At 52.5% G+C, this 23,867-nt stretch overlaps 1 protein-coding gene across 4 annotated transcripts in view; it reads right to left on the reverse strand.

Moving 5' to 3' along the window:
• The window catches only part of BCL11B (BAF chromatin remodeling complex subunit BCL11B), a 93,773-nt gene extending 75,464 nt beyond the window's left edge, over positions 1-18,309 (reverse strand). Inside the window, exons 1-2 of one of the 4 annotated variants that reach the window (XM_045073482.1) lie at positions 18,120-18,309; positions 4,392-4,754 (exon numbers count right to left, since the gene is read on the reverse strand). In XM_045073482.1, the coding sequence (XP_044929417.1) occupies positions 4,392-4,754; positions 18,120-18,177 (421 nt within the window). In that variant the 5' untranslated portion in view covers positions 18,178-18,309. Of the gene's footprint in view, positions 1-4,391; positions 4,758-18,119 lie in introns of all 4 variants that reach the window. The other 3 variants (XM_013057322.2, XM_045073484.1, XM_045073483.1) reach the window with 3 other exon arrangements.
• Positions 18,310-23,867: the final 5,558 nt, after the last annotated feature.

Below are 23,867 nucleotides of genomic sequence, written 5' to 3' on the forward strand. Positions count from 1 at the left end.
CACTTCTCAGTCATCCGGCTACAGCCAGAGCCTGGGCTGAGTGGGCACTCTCTGGGTCTCATCCCTGTTCGTTCTCAGCACAGGCCTGACAAGCAGGGACAGACGAGGAAACTGAGGCCCAGAAAAGTGAAGCGGCTGGCCCGGGCAGGCACTGGAATCACACCCCTCCCCACTGGCACCCAAGTCCATGCTCCTTTGATCCCCCCGGCTCCTCCCAGAGGGACCCACCATCAGAGAGGCCGCCATAGAACAGTAACAACGCGACCAAAGAGGGCTGGGGGAGGGGAGCACACAACAGCTCTTCAGACCTTGTGTCTGATGGTGGAGTTCTCTGAAGCCAATGGAAGTTTCTCCAGCCAATGGTGTTCCCAGAAGCCCCCCATTAGCTATGCTGCCACCAGGAAATGGAGCTGGGGAACCAGCACCAGTAAGGGGGGAAGGTGCCCGTCTCGGCAGTGGGTATCCTGTGCGCCAGGCAGGTACGCATCATTTCAACACCGCAGTTACTGTTAAGAGCGCTCCGTCAGGACACTGCAGCTCAGGAGGTCAGGTAACATGGCCCGAGGCTGGCAGGCGACAGAGTAGGGCTCCGACATGCACTGGGACCCTTCCCACGTGGCAGCACGCGGCCTCCCTCGCACGGGCCACGAACCCCAAACACCCCAGGCCCCTTCTCCCCACCCCTCCTCAAGACACCCATCCCACAAAATGGCTCAGAGACTCCTTGCTCTTTGCACACCCTGGAAGCCATCTCAGCTGCCCCCTCACCCCCACACCAGGATCAGCTACTCCCACGTCCCCGAGCTCTGCCAGAAGTGGGAGAATGCAGTGGGAAGGGGGCTCGGGAAAGGTAAAACACTCCTTTACAGGCAGACCTGAGTCAGGTCTCCAGGCCAGAGCCCCCCACCTCGGCTCTGGGCCTCAGACACAGGCTGCATAGCCCTGCACACGACCAAGGTGCAGGGCCCCAGGGCCACAGCTGCACACATCAAGTGCAGAGCTGCTACTGCTTGCACTTGGGCCACGTCCCCCAAGGGGGACAGAGCAGCAGCCCCGATGGCCGTCCTCCCACCATGCTCCCTGACCCTGGGCAGGGGAGTGGGGGTTCTGTCACCTCACGGCCAGGGAGGGGGATGCTCAGGACAGAGGAAGAACAGCAGGTGCTTGTTTATTAAATGAGCACATGAATGAATGGATGAATGCCCTCTGAGTCACAAAGCTCCAGAAAGTTCCTCCTTCTACTGTCCTACTTCTCTATCATTAAAATAAATAAAGATATAAAGGAAAGAAAAAAATGATTAACCACTCCTCTTATGCCCATCTCTGGACTCCAGTGTCCCAAAGGAAAGGGCCAATCCAGGATCCAGCCCTGGTCCAATGACTGATAGAATTCCAACTCCGGTATCACGCTGGGAGGCACCCCTAAAGGTGGAAGGAACCCTACCTATTCCAGGGGCCAACCCTGCCCATCTATCTCTGCAGCCCTGCCTCTAGAAGCACCTGGCAGCAAGGAGGGCTAGGACCCATCTGGACAACACTCAGATTGTTGGTTCCCCGAAAGGCATGACCCTCATGGTCACGGCAGGCACCTCCCTTGGGACAGCCAAGCCAGAGGCCAAGTCCCAAGTGTTAACAGCCACCCGCTCCCCAGCAACCGGTCCTGGGGACAAGGGCAGGGCTCGGACAGGCTGGAGCATCCCTCCCCACCATGGCTGGGAAGCAGGAACAGGAGAGGCCTGGGAGAAGCCAGCGGTACCAGGGGCCTGGGCAGCAGCTGTGCGGATTTCCGGAAGCCCGGGCGGAGAAGCGCCTGTGATTCCTAGTCCCCCTCTTAAAATATAAAGACTCAATTATCTTTGAGCAGCTTGCTTTACACATGAATTGACACATTTATTTTACAATAAATAACTGAAAGTTATCTGTGTTTCCTTTACTGTTAATCTACACAGAGAAATAATAAACAGGGCTTGTCTACAAAAATGCAAGTAGTGCAGTCCTCAGAATTCAATTAAGCTAAAATAATTAATGCTCCCACCATATTAAATTACTTTATACATTTGAGCCACTGAAGTTTTATTCTTTAATCTTTCCTTTTTATTAAATAAAAAAGAAAGAAAGAAAAGTTGGTGCCGAGGCAGGGAGGGAAGAAGGGGAAGGAGAGGCGGGAGGAGGCGCGACGGCCGCCAACGGGCCGGTCGCCTTCAGCCGACACAGCATGCGGACTGTTTTGTGCCTTTGATTAAAATAACATTTTAAAGGCTTTGAACAAACATATCTCTTTAGACTTCTAAGGGATTATTTTACATATTTCTTCAAGAATGAAGAAATCCATTCGTCCTGTTGCTGAACAGAAAAGGCCAAGAATCTCTTCCGTCACACGCAGACTAAAAATACTGTAGGCTGCTGCCGTACGACGACCCAAGAAAAGGGGCACAGGGGGCTGGGTCGGGGGTGAGGACAAAGCCGACTTGCAGATTAACTTTGCCTTTTATGAAATCACATCTAGTGGCTTTCTTAAACAGACCTACCCACAATGATCGGCAGCCTCTCGCTGGGAAGTACCTTCATCGTGAAACGAGGATTCGGATGGGTTTTGGTGAAAGCAGAATGCCTTTCCATGGAAATAGAAGTAGGGACCAGAGTCTCATGGGCAAGGCCTGTGGTCACTGACACCGGGTGTTTATTCCACCGCAGAAAAACTGTTCCTCTGGTGTCAAAGAAAAGAAACGCACGGGGACCCCAACAACACCAACAAAAGGGACCCGGCACCTTTCTGGATGGGAGCCTCCAGTTCTAACGAAGGCAGCATCATTCGTCTCTGCAAGGCACCCTGAGAAGCCAAGGTTTACATGACCATGGCCCCGGACATGCTGGACATTTTTCTCAAAGCCCTTGGCAACTTGAGAGCATGGAGACGTCCCTAGAGCTCACCAGCCAGAAGGGAAGGCCCACAGGCCAGTATAATTTGGTGGGGTCTCCCCTGCACCTAGCATGCGCCAGCAGGAGTCTGCATCCCACCACAGCCTCTCACTAATCCCTAAGAGAGATCTCACAATCCCATTTGAAAGATGGGCAAATTGAGGCCAGAGGTCTCAGACTTGCCGCGCGGCTTGCTGCATTACCCTGCCTGGCTTCTGGGAGATGCGGCTCCATCCTGCCAGCGGCAGCAGGTGCCTTGGGCTACAGCAGGCACACCCTCCAATGAGGAGCCCCCAGAGCCTCAGTCCCTCCAGCACCTCTGCTAGCTTCCATGCCCAAAACACAGCTGGCCCTTCCTTACACACTGCAGCCCCAGAGGGCACCCCTGAGAGGAAATTTCTGCTGGCACAGAGCCTCTGCTCATTCAATGTTCACACCAGGCCCACCAGTATTCTCACTCCCTGTTGACAGATAGGAAACTGAGGCCTGGACCCAGGAAGCGGCTTGTCCAGAGTCTACCAACAGGGTGTGACCTCTCATGTACACGCTCGCTGGTGCCATCTTGCTGCGACACCAGCTGCCGCTTCCTACAGCCACCGTGGGCCTCTATCTTTGCCAGGCCTCCCAGGCTCAGAAGTTGGACCTGCGGCAAATACGGGGCCTTACACAGAACACAGGCTCCCTGCAGGAGACTCTGTCATGCCATGGCCACGGCCCAGCGGGATACGGTGTCGACTCCCTATGGCCAGAGCACACAACCAAAACACCCATTCTTCAGGTGGGAAAAGCCAACTGTCCAGGTGGTCAGCTGAAAGGGGTGCAGCGCTCCAGCAAGTTCCCACGAGCCCTTCCCTGGACCTGCCAGAAGGATCAGGCAACATGAGAAGGCGCCTCTGGGAGCAGGGCACCTCTTTTTACAGATGGGAAATGGAGGCCAGAGAGAGGAAGAGGAGGAAGGGAGTTCTCCCACTCCTAAGTGCCTACCAGGCCCTGCGCACAGGCCACGTCTCATTAGACCTCACCACAAGCCTATGGAGATCGGTCTCATTAGCTCCATTTCACAGATAGAAAAACTGACTTGTCCACGTTGTGAAGAACAGATTCCAACCCAAGACTGTCTGGCGGCACAGCCAGAGACTCAGCCAAGCACACCAGCAAACCGAGGGTCACCTCGCCTTCCAAACTTCCATTCTGTACTCCCAGCCACCTACGGATTAGGCCCCGCAGCAGAGTGTCATTGCCAAAAGCAAAGCAACCATTGGCCAGCTGTGCTGCTCGGAGCCCCAAGCCCGTCTTGTCCTGAGGGGCACCCAGATAGCAGCCCCCTGGAACGGGCGAGCCCTGGCTGGTAGTCCTATACCGGTAACCCCCGACCCTTCCCAGGCCCGACACCCGGCACGACAAGGGCACGGGCAGGCGTGGGACCTCGGAGGTGGCTTCCGCGGTGGCCTGGCCAGGGCAATGTTCCATACCTGCAATGTTCTCCTGCTTGGGGCAGATGCCTTTCGTGGGTGAGAGCAGGTGGTCATCTTCGTCGGGGGTGACCTGGATTCCGATCTCCACCGGCTCGGACACTTTCCTGAGCTCGGAGCGTGAGGAGGGCGGCGGGCTGCCTTTGTCCAGGCCTTTGTCATAGCAAGCACCCAGGCCACCGCACTGCTTCTTCTTGTGCTCTATAAAAACCAGGATGTCCCCCAGGGGGAAGTTCATCTGACACTGTCCACAGGTGAGCAGGTCAGGGTCGGGGCCACCCACCATCAGCCCCAGGCTGCTGGGCTCCTCTATCTCCAGACCCTCGTCTTCTTCGAGGATGGCGGCCTCCACATGGTCAGCCTCTGCTGGAGAGAGAGAGGAGAAAGGGGCAGAGAAGACAGAGATGGGCTTAGGCAATCACGGGCACCCGTCACCCATTCCAACCCTTCCCCGCCGAGAGGAGGCCCCTCCACTGCAGGGTCCCAGAGGTCACCGAGTCCCCACATGACTCCTGGAGGCCACAGACAGGCAAACTGAGGCTCTGACAGTGACATCACCGCCTGTGGAAGTGGTTGCTTAACTGATGCTAAACTTTCTGCTTTGTCATTTATCTACTGTTAATTCCCAACCCCCCCCCCACATACCAGGTAAGCACATCCACGTGCACACATCCCCCATCCCACTTTCACCAGAGGCTCGGGGTCCTGGGCCCCGTACTTCAAGCTGGAGACGTGTCTCTCCCACTTTACATCATCTGAGAATCACCTGGGGAGCCCTGAACCCCGTACCCAGGCGGCACCCCAGACCAATTACAGCAAGATCCAAACCTCAGATTGTTTTTTTGTTTTTAAGACTCCCCAGGTGATTCCAGTGGGCCGCCAAGGCTGAGAACCGTGCGCCAGAGCCGGCTCACCCTGCCTGGGCTCGACCCGCCGCCCCTCCCTTCCACGGCTCATTCATGTCCTCCCCATTCACGGGGGCCCTGCCTGCACTCCTCTACCTCAGACCTGGCTGCGCACCAGACCAGAAAACGGAGCCCCACACAGGCGTCAGGCAGCCAGTCCTTAGGAGAGGAAGAAGCCCACATGCTCAGAAAGCAACAAGTGAGCGCTGGTTCGAAAAGAAACGTGGAAGAGGAAAAAAAACAACAACAACAATGCAGGGGAAGGACTCTGCCAATCTGCTCTCTGAAAGAGGGAGCCGGCTCTGCTCCTGGTCACTCTGCCATCACTTTGTAGATTTCCAGCACTCATCAGCTCCCACTGTCCTTTTTGTTTGTTGGTTTTATTTTCACTCCCAGAAAAAGAAAAGAAAAAAAAAAAAACCCTCTTCAGACTCCAAAAGCATTGCTTGGCAGATGACAAACCACACTCTCAATGGGCTGTACATTTTCATATTTCTTTACCAGCCGATATACTTCCCCTTTTTTTTTTTTTTAATTTTGGTGGGGACATGGGACCCAAATATTTTGAAGCCAGTAAATGCCTCAAAACAGGAGCAACCCCCCCGTTGGAGAACAGGAGGACTCGGCAGCCAAAAGTGTCATAAATAAGAGCACTGGACGATGAGGTTGCACATCCCCTTGGGCTCTGAGCAAACGTGGGTTGGTATTTTTCAAGAGCAAACAACTTGGTCGTGGAGACGGCACAAGTGTCAGGGTGCTGGGAAGAGCCACGGGGCGGCCAGAGGTCTGACACCCAAGGAGGCAGGTAAATTCTAAGCTGCACGGTATTTAGTGAGATCCAGTGAAAACCACCGAGGAACGCAGGGAAGGGACGGAAGGGCGGGAAAACACATTCCGGGGCAGTGAAGTTACTGACGGGCCAGAGCCAAAGAACAGATAATTTAAGGAAAAAATTCTGTGGCATCTTCCATCCTACATATGAATCCCTGTTCTGTATTCTCTGAACTCAGCTTCTTCAGGGCCTGTGTGAGTCCACGTGTGATGTGGAATCTAGGATGGACGATGTAGGACAGGTAACACGTTTGAGCCACATGTGAACAGGTTGAGGCATAGGTGTTTCTGGGAAGGGAAGTTAACATTGGAGAACCTGCCTATGTTTAGAGACGAGCAGAGAGAGTGCTTCATGAATCACCCTTGGACATGCAGGAGACCCAAGGCATGCAAAAAAATACCCCAAAGATGAGGAAATCTGAAATGTTAGCTCCATACCTCTGAAACACACACACACACACACACACACACACACACTGACCGAGAAGGTAAGAGAAACCGTTTTCACCAAGCCAGCCCCGGGAATCATTAATTACACTTTAAAAAAAGAAATCGGGAGTTTACTTAAAACAGAGTTGCAAGACAATGCTACATAATTAATTTACCAATTTATTTTATGAAAAGGTGCTTTGGTATGGCTGAAATGTAATCACAGCCCTCACGCCGAACGGTGGTTGCAGGGGGTACCAGATTCCTGCGAACGGTTTGTCAGAATGGAAAAGGTAATTATTCGATGCTTCTTTTCCCTTTAATGATCTAACATTGAGCAATACTGTTTATATTGAAAAGCTTGCACCTTTAATTACCAATTACATATACATAATTTCAGAGCCAAAGGAGAGGGCTGTGAAAACAGTTCTTTAGAAATATAAGGATGTATTGTGCGCCATTTCTAGAGCGGGAACTCTAATAGACGGGAGGAGGATGTCAAAATATTGTTTTGTTAAAAAAAAAAAAAAAAAGGAGAGAGGCACAAAGGAAATGAGCTGAAAAGCAAAAAAGGACAAAATGAAACAGACTTCAGAAGGAGCAGGGGCAGGCTCTGCGGTGGGAAGGGTGAAGGTACCCGCCCGAGTGCCACTGGCCCACAGGCCTGGAGCTCCTCGGCCTCCCTGAGGCCACCACACTTGCAGTGTGACCATTCCTGCTGGGGATGGGGAGGTGCTTCCTGCCGCTTAATAATTTAATCTTTCTCGTCCTTGTTTTGTTTTGCTTTTCATTAACTTTTTCAGCCCTGCCTGTCTGTCGTCTCCCCTGGGAGGAGTTCTAGGAAGCCGGGAGGACCTCCTCTCTGCTAGGAGGCTTTAAGCTACATAATTTCAATTCGATCTTCTCATTCAAAAGAAACGGAGACTACTTTAAAAATTAGCAAAGGTCATATAACTGTTCGCAGGCATTCCTGCCTCTCTGTACTCTACCTTTTGCTGAGGACTTGGTACCAGCACTTTTTTTTTCTTTTTCTTTTTTCTTTTCTTTTTTCCTTTTTTTTTTTTTTTTTTTTTGAACATCTGGTATTCTTTCCTTTATTTGGCTCTCTCTGCCTTTTCACTTTCCTCCTGCAGCAGTCACTGCGTCTGAAAGTATCCATTCGCTGTGCTACAGCTGTGAGTCCTGCCTCGGCCCCCTGGCAGCCAAGCCCCCCTGAGCAGCCAGGCCCTGCCCCAGTCCCACAGATGGCCCTGAACCTGACCTTCTGGACCCAGGACCCTGGACCCAGCTCGCTGCCTTGAAGGGAATCCAGGGGCAAAAGAAACAAACAAACAAATCTTCCCTCCCACTGTCAGTGTTGAAAGTAAAACTCAAGACGACAGCAGGAGGGGTGTTCACCCTACTCCAAGAATGGGGTTTCCTTTCTCCCCTCCTGGGGCGGGGGATAAGGGGGACTCTGTGCTTCATCCGCCGAGGGAGATACTTCCCAGGAAGGTGGCAACAACGTAACCCCCAAAGTTCAGGCAGCAGAGGCAGCATGAGAACCCCTCCACTGTCAAGTTTTGGGTCACACACAGCATGTCGACCAGGACGGCTTATTGAGCCTGAAGGCTCATGCTCATGGCCTTTGGAGACACCCCCAAAGACGGGCTGTGGTTTCATTTCCGCTGGCAGGCGGATACTGAGCTGGGTGTGTGGGGTGCGTGTGTGTGCGCGTGTGCACGGCCCTTCTTAGAACCATATCGATAATGGAAGAAATAAAAAGAGAAAGAGCCCCCTGGCCCAGCTCAGCGAAGGGCAAAGCAGGCTGTGTCTGGCCCTCCCCGCACCCTCCTTTTCCGGGCCTGAGGGCATCCGGAGCCTCACGGCCCCACACAGCTCGGAGAACCAGGCCTCTGCTGGGAAGGCCAGAGCGCCCAGACCGCCACCCAGAACTAAGAAAGCACCAGGAAAGAGAAAAGACACATAGCAAAAACAGTTTTTTGAATTCCCAGACCCTACAAACCAGCCCCTCAGGCTGTCCCGTCCGGCAAACTAAAGACGCAAAGACGCGGTCTTTCCCCCAAGATGATTTCTGCTTTCATGAGAAAGTCCCCAAGTGTCAGGCAGCGCTGGGAAATATTGCTGCTCTCGCTATTATGAGCCGAATAAAGTGCGGGGTTGCTAAAACGTTGGACTCATCAAGAGGAAAAATGAATGGATGCAGCAGGCACCTTGCTCAAATGTACGCTGACACATTGGGGTGGGCTCTGAAATGCGAAATCCTAAGGCTCATGGACAAATACATAGTCTCTCTCTCACACACAAACACACACAGAGTTAATTTTCTTTTACAACAAAACCACATTTTATTTACGAGGCTACACCTCCTCCCAGCTGATACACGCATTTAGAAGCAATGAAATCAGGGTTCACAAATAATAATGGATATTTGTTGTTAAGTAGATGGGGAAGCACTCGATCCGAAGTCAAACTCCCCCATGCCTGAGCTCCGCTGGGAAGGAATTTGGGGCAGAAGACAGAAATGGAAAGACATCAGCCAAGCAGCCAACAGGCCCCCAGCAGCTGCAAGGGCTTAGCATGGCCTTACCTGGCCAGAGATTTCCCCCACATGCAGGGCTCCAAGGGCCCCCCCTGCCCTGGTCCATCTGCAACAACTGCCCCTGCACCTGCCTTTTGGGGAATTCCAGCCGAGGGGCCAACTGCCTGCTACCCACCAAGCACAGTGCGTGTGCACTGCTGCACCCAGAGGACACAGGCCCATGGCCCCCTTACCCTGCACTGATTCAGATCCAAATTTCTAACGGCTAGGCTACAGTCCAGAAGAAACATAGGAAGAATTATTGTTTCAGTGATGGGGGGGCATGGGTAGAAGGGTGTGGGGGGAGGGGTGCCGGGCTCTTAAAATCGTGTGCCACCAACGTCACAGCCGCCATCCTGATGTGTACACATGTTTACAAGAAATGCTCAGCATCCCTCCGCCAGAGCTCTGCATCCGACTGGAGACTTTACACCTGCTTCCTACGAAGACGGAGCCTTTGCCAGCAAGCTCATGCTCACCGATAATCTGCGAAGGATCTTTTCATTCTCCTCCCCGCAAACATTCCGGGAGGGGCTGAGACTCCAGGCGACACTGAACCACCACCAACACGCACTCTCGACGGAGCGCAACACTTTCTGAGCTGCCATCAATTTTTAATTTATTGGATCCAAGAGAAAATAACAACCATGGGGAAGGGCGGAGGGAGACGGGTAGATGGGAGAGAGAAGGAATCAATTCTTGGTGGAGAAAATAATCTATGACTAGATGACGCTTAAAGGCACGACAAGAGGTTTTATGAAGTTCTCCGAACATTGGGAATAATGAAGTGCCCGGCAGAGGCGGCAGAGATCAGAGCAGCCCGTCGGCCCAGCCAGGCAGGCATCAGGAGGAATGTCCTCACAGGGTCAGGAGGGATTAGAACGCCTCTGAGGGTGGGAGCCCCTATCCAGGGCCCAACCCCATTTGGCCACTGAATTCCTGCAGCCATCAAGGCCTAGGGCCGCCACTGGCCCTGCTAGGACACAGCCTGGAGGGTGGAAGCAGGCCACATTGTGCAGATGAACTCCCTCCCCTGACCACCTGCCCTCTCCGGAGGACAGCTGCGCAGTGCAGCCGGGCCAGGGGTTTCAGAGCTGCTGGCCCAGGCCGCACACACCCCTGATACCCTCCAAAGGCTTCCTCCCTACCACCCTCAGATCGCCTGGAAGGAAAGGTGCATGCCGGAGCCACCCCCCGCCCCGCCCCCATGAGGCCCTGTCTGTTCCAGGCCAAACACAGCACAACCCTCAAATGAAATTGTCCAGATTTCTGGCATCCGGGTGAAAGACAGGGAGAAGACTGGGGGTGCACGACCTTGTCGGCAACCAATGGAGGGTCTGGCTGAGGAGGCCTGCAGGAGGCCTGAGCCTAGCCTGCATTCAGGAAGGTGGGGATTCCTGATCCGCAGGGGGTGGTGTGGGAGACAAGAAGAACCTCAGTCACATGACCCGGTGGCAGACACTGGATGGGAAAGTGTCCCCGTGGGAGAAAGAAGCCCATGTATACTTGTTACCCTACAGCCCCCAGCCTGGTTTCAGGATACTCTGACATATTAAAAACAGCTCCTAGGAAGACACTGCCTCTAGCTAGCCATGGACTGTCCAACCTTCCCTTCCCCACACCTCATCTACTGCTCTTGAACTCCAAAAACTGAGCTCACGGGGCCTGTTCTTACCCATTCAAAAGCAGGGGGGAAAAGGCCAAAGGAATAAGGAAAGCAGCGTCCAGGTGCCTTCACAGATCCTGTCCATTGCTAAGAGGCTACTAGTAAAAAGCCAAGTCCACAAAACCAAAGAATAGAGTGACCTATGTTTTGATAAATAAAATAGTTGCTTTAAAAGAAAAAAAGAAAAAAAGATTTACCACCATAGAAACCCTCCCAAGCATGTTCAGGAGCGTCCACAAAGCTGCAAATGCCTTAAATCTTCAGAGCCACAACAGTGCTCATAATGACGGAATATAAAAGCGCTCTTTGAGGCCAAATGAAGAGATTTGTTTTATTTAATGCTGTGCTTTTTTCAAAGGTGCTAAGCGGAAGGAGAAAAAAGGACCCTCCATACAGGACACCGGACTGCAAGCCTTTCGCTGCAGGACATTCTCCGAGGCCCGCAACAAAATAGCAAGGACACAAGCCATTTCAATATCTCCCTTCCAAGGTAGAAATTTAAACATGACCTCATTTAAAAAAGAAAAATCCTAGCAGCACACCCACTTCTGAAGCACACGTGCATCACAATAACATCGGCATTCAACTTTCTTGAGTCATTTTTATACATTGTTTTAGCAGAGAGCTCATCGGAACATCCACAAATGTATTTCGATTTCAGTGGAAGGGGGTCATAAAAAAGTTGTATGCAACCGAGGCATTTTTTTTTACACTGAAGTTACTTAATTTTGTGTGGCCTGGGATTTCATTATAGTTAAAACAGCTCAGGCTGGCTAATTCAACACCCAAGCCGATTATCAGCTCTCTTGGAAGAAGAAATAAAGAATGAATTTCTTCAATTTCAGCAACTACACAAAAGACTTGCATATGTCAAAACGCCGGACGAAAAGTCCCAGTGAATGTAGCACCATTAATCAAAGCTCGATCTGGTGTCCCTCTTGCCAGTAAAAAACGATGCTGTTCCCCTCTCCCCGTGCACCGCCCCCCCCACACACACTAGTTCATGCAGAATATGCCAGAAGAGTGAAGGAGCATGTCCCTCTGCTTCCGTGGGTCTCCAAACTGCCTGCTGGTGGCTCTCCGTATGCAGGCCTTTGGGGAGACTACGGCTCCAGAGAGGCAGTCAACAAACGGCTTTTCTCAGGGAGGGGTAGAGAAACGGGGACCTGGACCTGAGCAGGTCTCAGGGGCATCTGGCTCCCCGGGAAAGAAGAGAGGTACACGGAGTAGGGAGCGGGGTGAGGGGTGGAGGGGGCAGAACACCGAGGACTCCAGACCCCGTCATGGGAGTAAATAAAGAAGTGACAAAGCCATACGCAGAGCAGCTTGATGACAGACTTTCATCCCCAGTTCTCTCCCCATTAAAAAAAAAAAACCCATCAGTGTGCCTACAGCAAACACCACCTTCAGAGAGGGATGCTCGGCCAGCAGCAGTCACTTGACTCTATGGTGCTGGGTGCGGGCCCCAGAGAGCATTTCTTTTCCCTTGTCTTCCCATATGAGACCCCAGCACCAAACCTGGAGTCCCAAGTCCTTGGAGAGATTCGGCTAAAGACAGACCCCAGCCGGACAGCCAGGGGGGCCTTCCTCAAGCCACAGGGAAGGCAGGAGGCAGCCTCCAAAGGTCAAGAACCCCATCTCTCCCCTCCCCGCATGTACCGTCTTATCAAGCATCGTCATATCTGCAGTCCGTGTTTAGTTACAGCTTGTGAACACTCTCCCAGGTTCCAAGGCAAAGGGCCGGGGATTTCTAAAGTGAATTCTTTTAACGGTTTTCTACAGGCCAAAGGCCACTGCCCAGCCCAAGGCTGCGAGGTGACCGTGCCGCTTCATCTCCTGAGTTGTCAAATGAGCTCGCTGCCGCGATATGCTTACAACTGGCTCAATTCAAACATTAAATGAAGTAGAGAAATCATCAGATAAATTGCCGGCCCTCTGTACGGGAGAGTGAAGGCTCTTTCTCAGCTGATGACAGCACTAGGCTTTTGTCTGACCTAATTTATTTCTCTTTCAGGTTAGAATAAAGCACTCTTTCCTGTCTCAGGGCAACCTCTTCTGCCCATATATTGAACTCAACCATAAGACTCGAGGTTAACTGTGCTGTCTGCCTATTTCTTGAACTTGGAGAAGACATTATAGATCCAGAAATCCCCTGATCAAAAGCACACATATTCCCCAGCACTAAATTACATGTTTAGGAGAAAAAGAGTCTCATTAAAAGCCATCCATTAAGGGCACTGTTCAGGGTGAAAGGTATTAGCGACGCTGGGTCTAGCAAGCCCATACTCCTTCCAAACAAAGTTTTACACGTTATTTGAGTTGGCATTTGATATCTTTGGGGAATGGTGCTATTTCCCTTAGTACAGTGGGAACATTACCTAATAAATGGAATTGAGAATCCAAGTGTTATAAAACCTGAGCTAAAAGGATTTCCATTCATCAAGCTGTTTTAGGAGCATGACTCCCAAAAGCAGCAATTCTCGACCGTTCCCTGGGTCTGTGACATGCAACACAGAAATGGACAAAATGATGTAAGCTCTTCCCAGATCCCTTCATTCCATCGCGAATGCCTGAACAGTCTGATGGGATTTTCAGAAAGTCAAGACCACAGACTCATAGGGGAAAATGCACCCATTCAAAACTTACCATTTTAATTGTTTAAAAAGAAAAAAAAAAAAAAGGAAAAGAAGAGAAAAAAAGAAAAATACTCCCATCTGCCTAGTGAGGGCTTATAAATCAATGCCAATAGCTTGAAAATAGATTTCTCAAACTTTATTCTCATTTTGTCCTGCTCGAATCTCCGCAGGAAAATCAATATTACAACTTCACACTTAAGACATTTTGCAGCAAGGCAAACTGCCTGGGCTGCTGGTGGAAGCCCGTTCCCGGCCCATTGTAGCAACGGCGCCAAGCCATGACACGGGCACCGAGCTCCCCCTAGCTGCCAAGTGGCACCAGGCGCAGCTCGGCGCTTCAGGCTTGCCATCAACGAAAAGCCAATTCAACTGAAAGTTTATTTTGGAAAGTATTTTATCACAACAAGCAACAGAGAATGCAAAGCGATCAAGGAAGGAGATGAGAATGAAGAAGGGAAGGCCTGGTGCAAGACATGTTCTAAGCTAAAAGACAGCGCCAGGAGCTCGAGACTGATAAGGCGCTAGAAACTGGTGCTCTCTACAGTCGGAAGCTGCTATCTGTAAACGAACTGTTCCTTGAGCTTCCATCTCACCTGAGACGCACCGCTAATTACTGTCAGATGCACCCAAAGCTGGCCTTTCTCTCTGGTCAGGGAGACCCGTGGAGTCCTGCACTGGGGTCAGCAGACAGCCACACCCAGCCAGCTGACCTCAGCCTCCCTCCACGTTCCTAAGGCCGGCTTCACCAAAGCAACTGCATTCACTCTAGCACTTGAGCAATGAATGACTCGTTTTCTTGTACGAAATACTCTGAAGGCCACACAAAAATCATCAAGGCCAAAGCACAGGCAGATAGCAAGCTCCCACCCTCAAAGAAAGAAATATGCATATGTACATAATATTCAGGGAGGGAAAGAATACCCTTTAAAAATATTAAGGGTTGTTAAAATACGCTCACGGCTGTTTTCTCTCAGGTGTGAATTACAAATGAATAAAATCAGCCTGGCATAACACCTTTGATGAACACATTTTTATTCTCCCGTGGAATCAGAGCAGCTGACTTATATCACACTTCTAATGATATGGGGTTCCCCTCTGTGCAGAAGGGAGACAACCTTCACTCCCCCTTCCCCTGCCAACTATCCCCCCTCCACAAAAAAGAGGACCCTCATCTTATGAAATTCATCAGAGGCCCAATCTTGAAAGATTGTGGACAACTGGAAATACACTATACCCCAGAGAGTTAAGGTCGTTGTGAACCCAGCCGCCTCCAAAACACAGCTAGAGCAAAACCCAGTTTAAGAGGCAATTGTGAAATTAACACAGTTAGCCTAACTTCCGTGTCAAGCCTTGGGTCTCTAGTTGTTTTTGCAAAATTGGGAATTCATACGAAAAATTACTGACCTTCCAAGGAAACCTGTTGGTAGGTTGTTGACAAAAATCACCTTCACTAGGGCTGTATCATTTACTAGGAACATCTCACTCTTCGGAAAGCCTTAGAGCACCTTCGTGGACCCGACTCCATTTCAATTTCCCCTACCCTCCCTGTCTGGCACGGAGCTCACAGCCCTCCCTCTGCCTGGTCAGCCACTGCCCCTCTTCTTCCCTCCTCACTATTGTCACTGTTGTTTTGTGTTTGTTTTTATTAATAGCTATGTCTGTCGTCCTCCGCTTCTAAAAGCCATATCCATCTGGGTCAAACATTTTGAAGCAAACCAGAAGCCCAGGTTTTCATCCCCAGCTGTCCCCCACCCTGTTTTATACTTCACTTCTCTTCTCTCGGGCCCTGTCTGTACATTTAACAAGGCTCACTACAGATGTCTTCTGCAATGCCCCCCACCCCAAGATCATTTGCTGTTTGTGTACTCTTCATGTCTCCCAGACCAGCAGTCATCCTAAGTTACATTGTCTCTAAAGAACCAGGGGCAGCCACCCCACGGAAGCTGCACATTTTGGGTAATTTTAAAATCTAGAATGTGAACCCTCTGGGGTGAGGGCTATGACAGCGCTGGTCCTGCTGGCCAGGGCTCCAGAGCACCCTAAACCCATGACTCCGGCATCACTGTGGAGAGGCACTTCCACAGGCCATGCAGCCTCAACTGCATCCAATTCCTGCCATTCTCCTGCCTGCACTCCCACCTCCAGGGTGACACAGGACAAACAGAGAAGCCAGCTGCTTTTTGATAATAAATAGCCTTGTCTGAAAACTGGTTGGACCACTCTCTCTGCCTGACCCCCTGCACATGCCCTGGGCTCCATGTGCCCCTGAAAGGCAGGCAAGATACCCTCTGCCCCTGTCTCCTCCTCCTCCTCTTCCTCCTCACCTCTTCTCCTTTGCCTCTTTCTTCTCCCTCCCCCCCAGCTCCAGTGGCCGCGGCATTTTCCCCAGCACCGGTGCAAGGCTGAGAGAGAAGGGAAACAAATGAAGGGTGGAAGGATGTTGCACCAGCAGGCACGCCTTGTCCCCCACGACCAGCTGCCACCCGTCCTTCTGGCCAGGGCCTTCTCTTGATGTCCCAGGAATGCCAGAGGGGAAGAGAGCAAAAGCAAAGCAAACCTACCTGCTTCTTCCCCCCTTACACACAACTGCAAACCACTCCTGGCTCCTTTCGATGCTTCCAGCTTGGCAATGGAGCCCTGACGACTCCCCCTTCCCCAACCCCCCCCAACCTCCCCTTCCTCAAAAACAACCCTGGCAATTATAGAGAGGCTACTAGGGGCAAATTGCCTCCTAGAGAAATTAACCTCTGCAAATACATACATTGTAACAACCAGTACACCACCTAAGGGGGGGGGTGCAAGGAATAAGCAATGGTTTTGGCTAGGTAAAGGACGAAATGTCAACTGGCCAAAAGGACCTTGATCAAGCCAGGCTCAAATCTGGTTGTAAAACATTTTGTTTAAAATGCAACCAGTGAGTCTTCTTTAATGTTACAATGGTGAAAAATAAAAGAGAAGTTCTGTTCCCTCCCTCCAAAACCGAATCCCTCTCCCAAGGCAAACCCCACTTTAAAATCTATTCCCTGCCCCAAAAAACAATAATAAATCCACAAATTCTTACTAATGTATGTGCTGTAACAAAGGAGAGGTGGCAGCAGCAAATGCTCCGAGCAGATGGCTCCTGTGCTGGGTGTTCAGGGGAGGGGAGAGCCCCTTTTATATATTTATTTATTTATTTAAATTTTTTAAAATATAACATAAATATTCGGCTCTCGGCCGCCCCGCAGCCAGTCCTCGGCTGCGGCTGGACGCGCAGCCCTCTCCAGCTCCGCAAGGGCTGCCCGGCCCCAGCCTCAGCCCGACGAGGTGCTCCGAGGATTGCAGGAACACAACCTGCCCACGGTCTCGATGGCACTCAGAGAACGTTTTATTTCTATTGCAATCAAAAAAAAAAAAAAAAAAAAAGGCAACGGCGACCTAGGCACCGCGAGAGAAAGGACCGCGGGGAGATGTTCGAGCGCCGCGAAGCAGCAGCCCCGCGGGCTCCGTGCGCCGGGCAGGGAGCGCTGCGAGCCGCCCTTCGCGTGCAACTGCGCGGGTACTCGGGGCGAGCTCCCCTGCAAACACCGTACCTGGCCCGCTCGCGCTCGCTTTTTCCCTTTTCTAAATAAACCCAACTGGGGCGCTGGAAGCTGCTGAGTCTCTGACCCGCTGCCTGACTTTGCCTGCCCGGCCACTTGCTTGAAATCCACACGATTTCGACGGGTGGATTTCCACTGCGACCTGCCTTGTTTATCTAGAGAAGGAAGATGAAAGATACTGAGATAGAAAGATGGGTAAGAGATTGATAGGGCTCTTCTCCTCCCCCCCCCTTTCTTTTTTTGTTCTTTTTATTCTTTCCCCCTATTTTACAAGCACATCCCAATCTTCATCCTAGCTGACGAGCCTTCTTTTTCCCCCATGGCGGGGCTTTTTCACCAACCCCCAATCCACCTTTTTTTTTCTTTTTCTTTTTCTTTTTTTTTGGAATGGGGGATAGAAGACAAGATCATCCCAGGAGACAGACGGAGGTGGGGAAATGGGGGGGGGGGGCATGAGCCCAGCAAACAGCCGCGCAGCTGGATTCTTTTGCAAATAGCAAGAGGAGGGAGAGAAAGGCGCAGGCGGAATCCTAGGACCGGCGTGGCCGGCGGCTTGCCCCGCCGGGTGCAGCGACCGAGGACTCGGCGCCCGCAGCCGCCCCTCGCCCTGCGTCTCCCCTAGGCCCAAGCGCACCCCGCTCTCCTCCGCCCGCGCCGTCAGCGCGGACCCACGCGCTCGCCAACTTTTCCCCACTTCCCGGCTCCCCCCTCCCCCTCCGCTCCCCCAGCCCCCTCCCCCTCCTCTCCAAACCCCGCCACCAGCGCCGCCGCCGCCACACACGCCGCTCGGAGGGGCGAGCGTCCAGCCAGGCTCCGCGTGCACACACACCTCCTCCAGGCTTCGCGCCCCCTCCCCGGCCCGGAGCCCGCTTCGCAGGGCCTCGAGCCCGAGGCGCGTCTGACTGCACAGCGCTCCGACTCCAAGGGCTTCAAAGAAACTTTCCTATGCCCCCCCCGCCCCCCACCATGCTCTGGGCCGCCGCGTCTGCCTCTGCGAGCCCGCGGGCGGCCCCGGCGCTCGGCCCGGCCCTGTGTACCCAGCCCCGGGCACCCGGAGCCCCATCCTCCGGCCCCTGGCGCGCAAGCCGCAGACACTTACGGGTGATGAGCTCCCTCTGGGACAAATGCTGCGGGTTGCCCTGTTTGCGGCGGGACATTGCCCCGGCATCTATTCTGGCATCGCCCGGAGAGCTGCACTGATGGGGGTAGCCGGGGGAGGGGGTCCGAGCCGCCGCCGCCGCCGCCGCCGCCGCCGCCGCTGCCGCTGCCGCCGCCGCCGCCGCCGCGCCTCCTCGCCTCCTCCTCTGCCCGGGTTGGTGTTTTGTTTTTTTTTTCCCCCTTCCTCTCTTGCCCTCTCTTCCTCCTCCTCTTCTTCTGTATTTTGCTCTTTCTTCTATGCTGTCTTTTGCTTTGTTTTGCAAAAAGAAAAAGAAGAAAAAAAGGAAAAAAATCTCTCGATCTAAAATAGGAGAAAGAGGCAAAAAAAAAAAAAATCTGCTGTTGCTTGCCGCGAGCTGGCTGGTTTCTTTAAAAATATATTCTTTTGAAGGAAAAAAATCGCTTACACTTCTTCAAACTGCTTGGCCTCCTGGACTTCCAAATGTCTTCTTGAACTTAACCGGATTTTGCACCGGCTCCTGACACTTTCTTTCAGGGTCTGGTAGGTGGAAAGCGCACTTCTACCAGGAGGGGGGGTGGGGGAGAAAAAAATGCGAACAAATAAAAAAATAATAAAAGAAGAAAAAAAAAAAAAAGCAAAGAAAACTTGGGGACTTGTCTCGTACCCCTTCACCCCGCCCCCTCAAAAAACCCAAAGCAATGTAAAACTGCCCCGGTTCGGTTGTTTCTGGGCTTTCTGCGGGCTGCCTGTTTTTTTCTCGGAGACTGACCCTTCCGAGGCTCTGGGGGGACTCCAGGAGCGGATCCTTCCCAGTTCACCTGGCAGGCTGGCGCCGGCCGGAGAAGCTGCCGGGTCCCCGCGAGCGCTCCCCAGCGCTCCCCTGGCGCCGCGGGCCCGGGGGGAGCGGGGCTGAGGGGCGGCTCGCCCAGTGCGCCTGGGTCGGTGCGGGCGCGGACTGGGAGCTATAGATTGCAACGTGAAGATGGCGGAGTCCGGGTTCTCTGGGAGCTCTCGGTCTCTCTATGGCTGGGGCTGCCTCTGTACAATGGGATAAAATTCAAGTTCAAGTGCGGACGTGACGTTTAATCTGCACTAGAGACAAAAAGACCCAGAGAGTCGGAGCACTGGGGGCGACTAGCGGTGGCTTTTTAACATTGTACCCTGTAAGAGAACAAGAAAGCACACACAGAGACACGCGCGCGCGCGCGCACACACACACACACACACACGCACACTCGCCCGTGCGCACACCCGCAGTCCAGGCCGGCCACACGTGCAAACAGCGTTTTTGTGCGCTCCTCTTCTCCCCGTGCACTGGCAGCGCAAAAGGGGAGGGGGAGGAGGATATTTTTAAATAAAAGAAAATTCGCTTCATCCCTCCTCCCCTCCTGGGAGCAGGACCCCCTGAGAAGGGAGGAGGCGAGCTGAGTGCGTGAAAGTAAGTTGAATCGACGCTAGTCCCCACCCACCCATCCAAAATCTCTTCTGGATTGAAAGGGGGAGGGACTGTGTAAAGGATTGGGGTCGACCCGGGAACTGGGGGCAATGGTCAGCTTGTTGCACCTCGCTGGAGAAGTAACTTGGTTTTACTTTTGTTTTATTGAGGGGTCGGGGTTAAACTTCCAAAAAGTGTCTCCATAGAAATCTTGATATTACAAACTCTGGGAAAGCCAAGTGGACAAAATAAAAGACACTGAGAGAAGTAAAGAATTTAGAGCACAATCGGGGGAGAGGGAACATGAGACCTTGTGTGAGTCCCATTCCGAAAGGAATATTCATCTGAGTCTTTTCGCTCCCCCCATTAACTCCGTGGGGTCAAACACGGGTCCCACCCTCCAGTCTGTGGAAGCGTGGGGGTAAGGGGACAGGGCTCCGCGTGGGAGAGGGACTTGCACCGGCTGACCCAGAAGTGGGCGTGGCCAAAAATCGCTGAAGAAGAGGTATCAGGTCACCCAGTACCCTCTCGCCCTCCTGACAATTACTGAAACCTGGAAGCAACGGGCGCCCCCGCCCCCCCCCACACACACACCCACGTCCTGTGTGCCTCCGCCCAGGACAGGAGTTGAAATCGCCCCTTATATTGGGAAGGACACAGCTGCCTTGTCAGCCGTTTGATCTCCAGCCGGCGAGGACAAGAGCAGTTGTGGGGGACTGTCCGTGGCCTGGGGACAAGGCCAGGCCGCAGCCGCGTGGACATCTCCCCCATCCCGCGCCCCGTCCCTCCCCAAGCCGCGGCCAACTTCATCTGTTTGATGACCCGCCTCCATGGCTGGGCGCGCTAGGCGCTGGGCCCCTCTCCCATCTCAGGGTACCTCTGGTCTGGGCCGAGAGGCGGCCAGGGCGGGTCGGGGCCTGGCTCAGGGCTGGGCTTCGCCCGCGAGCCCAGCTGCACCCACTCCACCCCGCCCCCAGGCCGGGCTCTGGCGGCTACACTCAAGCGAGTGGCTGGGCGGTGACGCCTCCGGGCGCACCGCCTCTCTCGGGTCCTTTTCCTTGGGGGACACATGGAGTTTTTGCTCGCCCTCAAGGTCTTGGGTGGGGCGAAGGTACCTACAACTTAGAACGCAGTGAGAACAGAAAAAAACTTCCTGCCCAAACGACCCCCCTCCAAAATTTAATAACAATAAAATGAGCCCTAGCATGCAATTTTGCGGTCTGGGCTCCAGGGTCCGCGTCCGAGGTGGTGGGGACTGGGCAGGGAGGCGTGGGTAGGAGTAGGCATTCCCCCCAACCTCGACTACACACAGCTGCCCACCACCCCCACCCCACCTCCTCGTGGTCCAAAGTCCAGAAGCACTTCTCTCTTCCCTTCTAGACCCACCGTGAAAAATCTTTCCAGGAAAGTGGCCTAAGTAAGAAAAAATGCTCACACGCACCTTTAATAAACTTCTTAAGAAAACCATAAACTGGTCATCCTAACCTGCCCAGAGTCCTAAATTTGGGAGGGCTCTGAGCTCTCCGCCTGAGAACTGGCGTTGTTAAGTCCAGAAAAGGTTAGCGTTTTGCCCAAGGTCACACAGCGCCGGGGGCAGGTCTGACTTAAACCGCCGCGGCGTGCCTGTTGCCGGGCTCCACCCGCAGTCCGGCGCCCAAAATCCCAACCTGCGACCCTGGCCCTTGGATGCTGATTACAAGCACTGGGGACCCGGTCTGTGGCCTGCGGGAACGCGACAGCCCCCTTCAAGAAAGGGGGGGGGGCCCATCCGCGTACTGCGCAGGACGCTCAGGAACTTCGGCTGTAGCTCGGGCGGCGGGGTCTGCCGAGAGGGCACCCCTGCCATCACCACCCCCACCCCGGGCAGGAAGTAGCGGGCAGGGGGGCGGCGCGGGCCGCGACGGACCCGGGGAGCACTTCCTCATTGGCCCCGCGCTGCCCCGACGGCGGGAAGAGGGACGCGCGGGCGGGCCGGCGCAGGACCGGACACGCCGCCACTCGCCGGCGCGCTCCACCTCGCGGCGACCGGGGAGAGGCCGCCCTGCCCCTGCCCAGCCCCGCGCTGGCCCCCTCGCCCTCTCCCCCCCCCCTCCTTCCTCCCTTTCCTCCTTTGCCGCCTGCTGCTCCTCCTCCTCGCCCGGGAGCTGGCCGGGTGCAGGCAGCGAGCAATCCCAGCTGCCGCTCCAGTCTCCTTTTTTTCCCTCAGCCCGTCTGGCACGGGCATCATTAGCGCTGAAAGCTGTTAATGTCTGGTCTCACAGCTCCCCCTTTAGTCTTGCTGCGCTCTCTGTCTCGCGTTCCACGCCGGATCAATAGCCGCCTCTCCCCGGACCTTAACCTCTCCCCTGGACCCCGCCTGGCTTTGGCAGCTGGCCCCCAGTAATAGGTCCCCTCTCTTGATGCCCAGGCAACAGGCAGGAGGTGTGGGAACAACGGGTGGCAGAGAGGTTGGGCCCTACTCCTGACTCAGGACCCTAAACGGGCAGGGTGTCCGGTACCCTGCACACAGGCACTCCCACCTCACCCCTTGATCTACCAAATCTTTTTACAGAATAAAAGTCATTCCCATCCCCAAAGAGGGGAGCTGTGTGTGTGTGTGTGTGTGTGTGTGTGTGCAGGCGCTTAACATAGGAAAATAGAAGTACAGTACGAATGTGCTCCTGAAGGAATATTACAATACCTCAGACTCATTTCTCCACTACCTTCTATGGGCCTACTGTGTGCCTGGCCCAGGACTGGGACTTTGTGCAGACTAGAACCAGGAGGAAAGAAATGCCATATTTTCTGCACTATCTGAAAGAAAGAAAAGAAAAGGGAAAGAGAGAACAGCAGATGTCAAAAGGCTTTTGGAACTCACAAATATTTCCCTGCTTTTCTTCTTCTAGCTTCACAGAGCATTCTAGCAGATAATCCCCCATATTCTCAGTCACTTTAAATTTCTTTATAGAGGAGTAGCTCAGAAATCATAAATCATTTCATCAAATCAGAGTGCATTTTCATTAACCTCGTGTGGGGTTCTGATTCCCTGCGTGTGCTGCGTGTCGCACTCCATGCAGTGGGGACAGATTAAACAGACACGTGACCCCCTAAGCCAGGCTTCTTGTTTGAAATTCTTTGAATGATTCTCAATATTTAGCTCTTAGCTGAGGTGGTGCTCTATTTGAGATCCTACAATGTTATCTTTGCCTTCTGAATGGTTATATTTTACATTATGTCTTTGCAAAAATCTGGAAAGAACCAAGATAAGTAGCATCAATAGAAATGGGAACTCCCAATGTTTCTATAGAAAGAAAATCCACATTTCGTTTGTTGTTTGTTTTTTTAAACAGGAATCCACCCCTCTGAAGTGTAGTCAAATAACTTTGTAGCAATATAAAAACTGAGCAACACATCTTACCAAATTACTTTGGGCTTCATTTCTGGTGCTTAAAAAGAAAAAAAAAAATCTGCAAAGGCAAATCTTTTTATATTCATGGGCGTGGGGCGAACTCAGAAGCCAATTGCCTGTTAATTTCTATACCTCAGGATCTATATACATACACTATTGACTAGGAAGAGGAGAATAAATAAAATGCACCAATCTCATCAATGGACTGTTTAAACTTTTGAGGAAACTATAATGGAGAGACAAAGCAAATCCTGCTAATATACGTATTAATAAGGCTCTCAAGATGGCCCTTATCTCCTTCCTTCCAGTTCTAGAATCTCTAGGAGCTCTCCGAACCAGAAGCATAAAAAGACGGAAAGGGGCCTTTTGCACTTCCTGGCGTATCTTCTAGAATTATTCTAAGCCATTTCTGAAAATTACGACAAATTTCTAAATGCCATAAGGACTCAATTAAGGCTGTGCTGGATTTGGAGGGGGTTTTTGCATTGTCAATTTACAGCAAAGGCAGGACCACAAAACTTGCCTTCTAGCAATCATTTGGTTGATTCCCTCCATGTAATGACTTTAGCAACACTGCCTTTTGTTAAGACACGGTATTCTTGTACCTTACTTGTCTCTGCAAGTAACACTGGGCCTTGGTACCTTGGTAGATTTCTGACTACTGCTTTAAGGACAGGTAAGCTCTAGGAAAACTAAGAGTCATCACTGCCTGCTGTCTCTATAGCTGCAGCCTGCAGAGGGTTAAACCAAAGTCACTGTTCCTGATTCATGTATTATTTTCCTTAAAAATACTTACCCAACTCTCCGTACATGAAAAAGACTCACACCCACATTGAATGTTCCTAGCTCTGTCCCTGTCATCAGAAATGATATTGAATGGCTCAGTACTAGGGGATCTGGAACT

The sequence above is a fragment of the Mustela putorius genome, unplaced genomic scaffold (assembly GCF_011764305.1).
Source record: "Mustela putorius furo isolate JIRA1106 unplaced genomic scaffold, ASM1176430v1.1 tig00000129_pilon_pilon_pilon, whole genome shotgun sequence".
Lineage (NCBI taxonomy): Eukaryota > Metazoa > Chordata > Mammalia > Carnivora > Mustelidae > Mustela > Mustela putorius.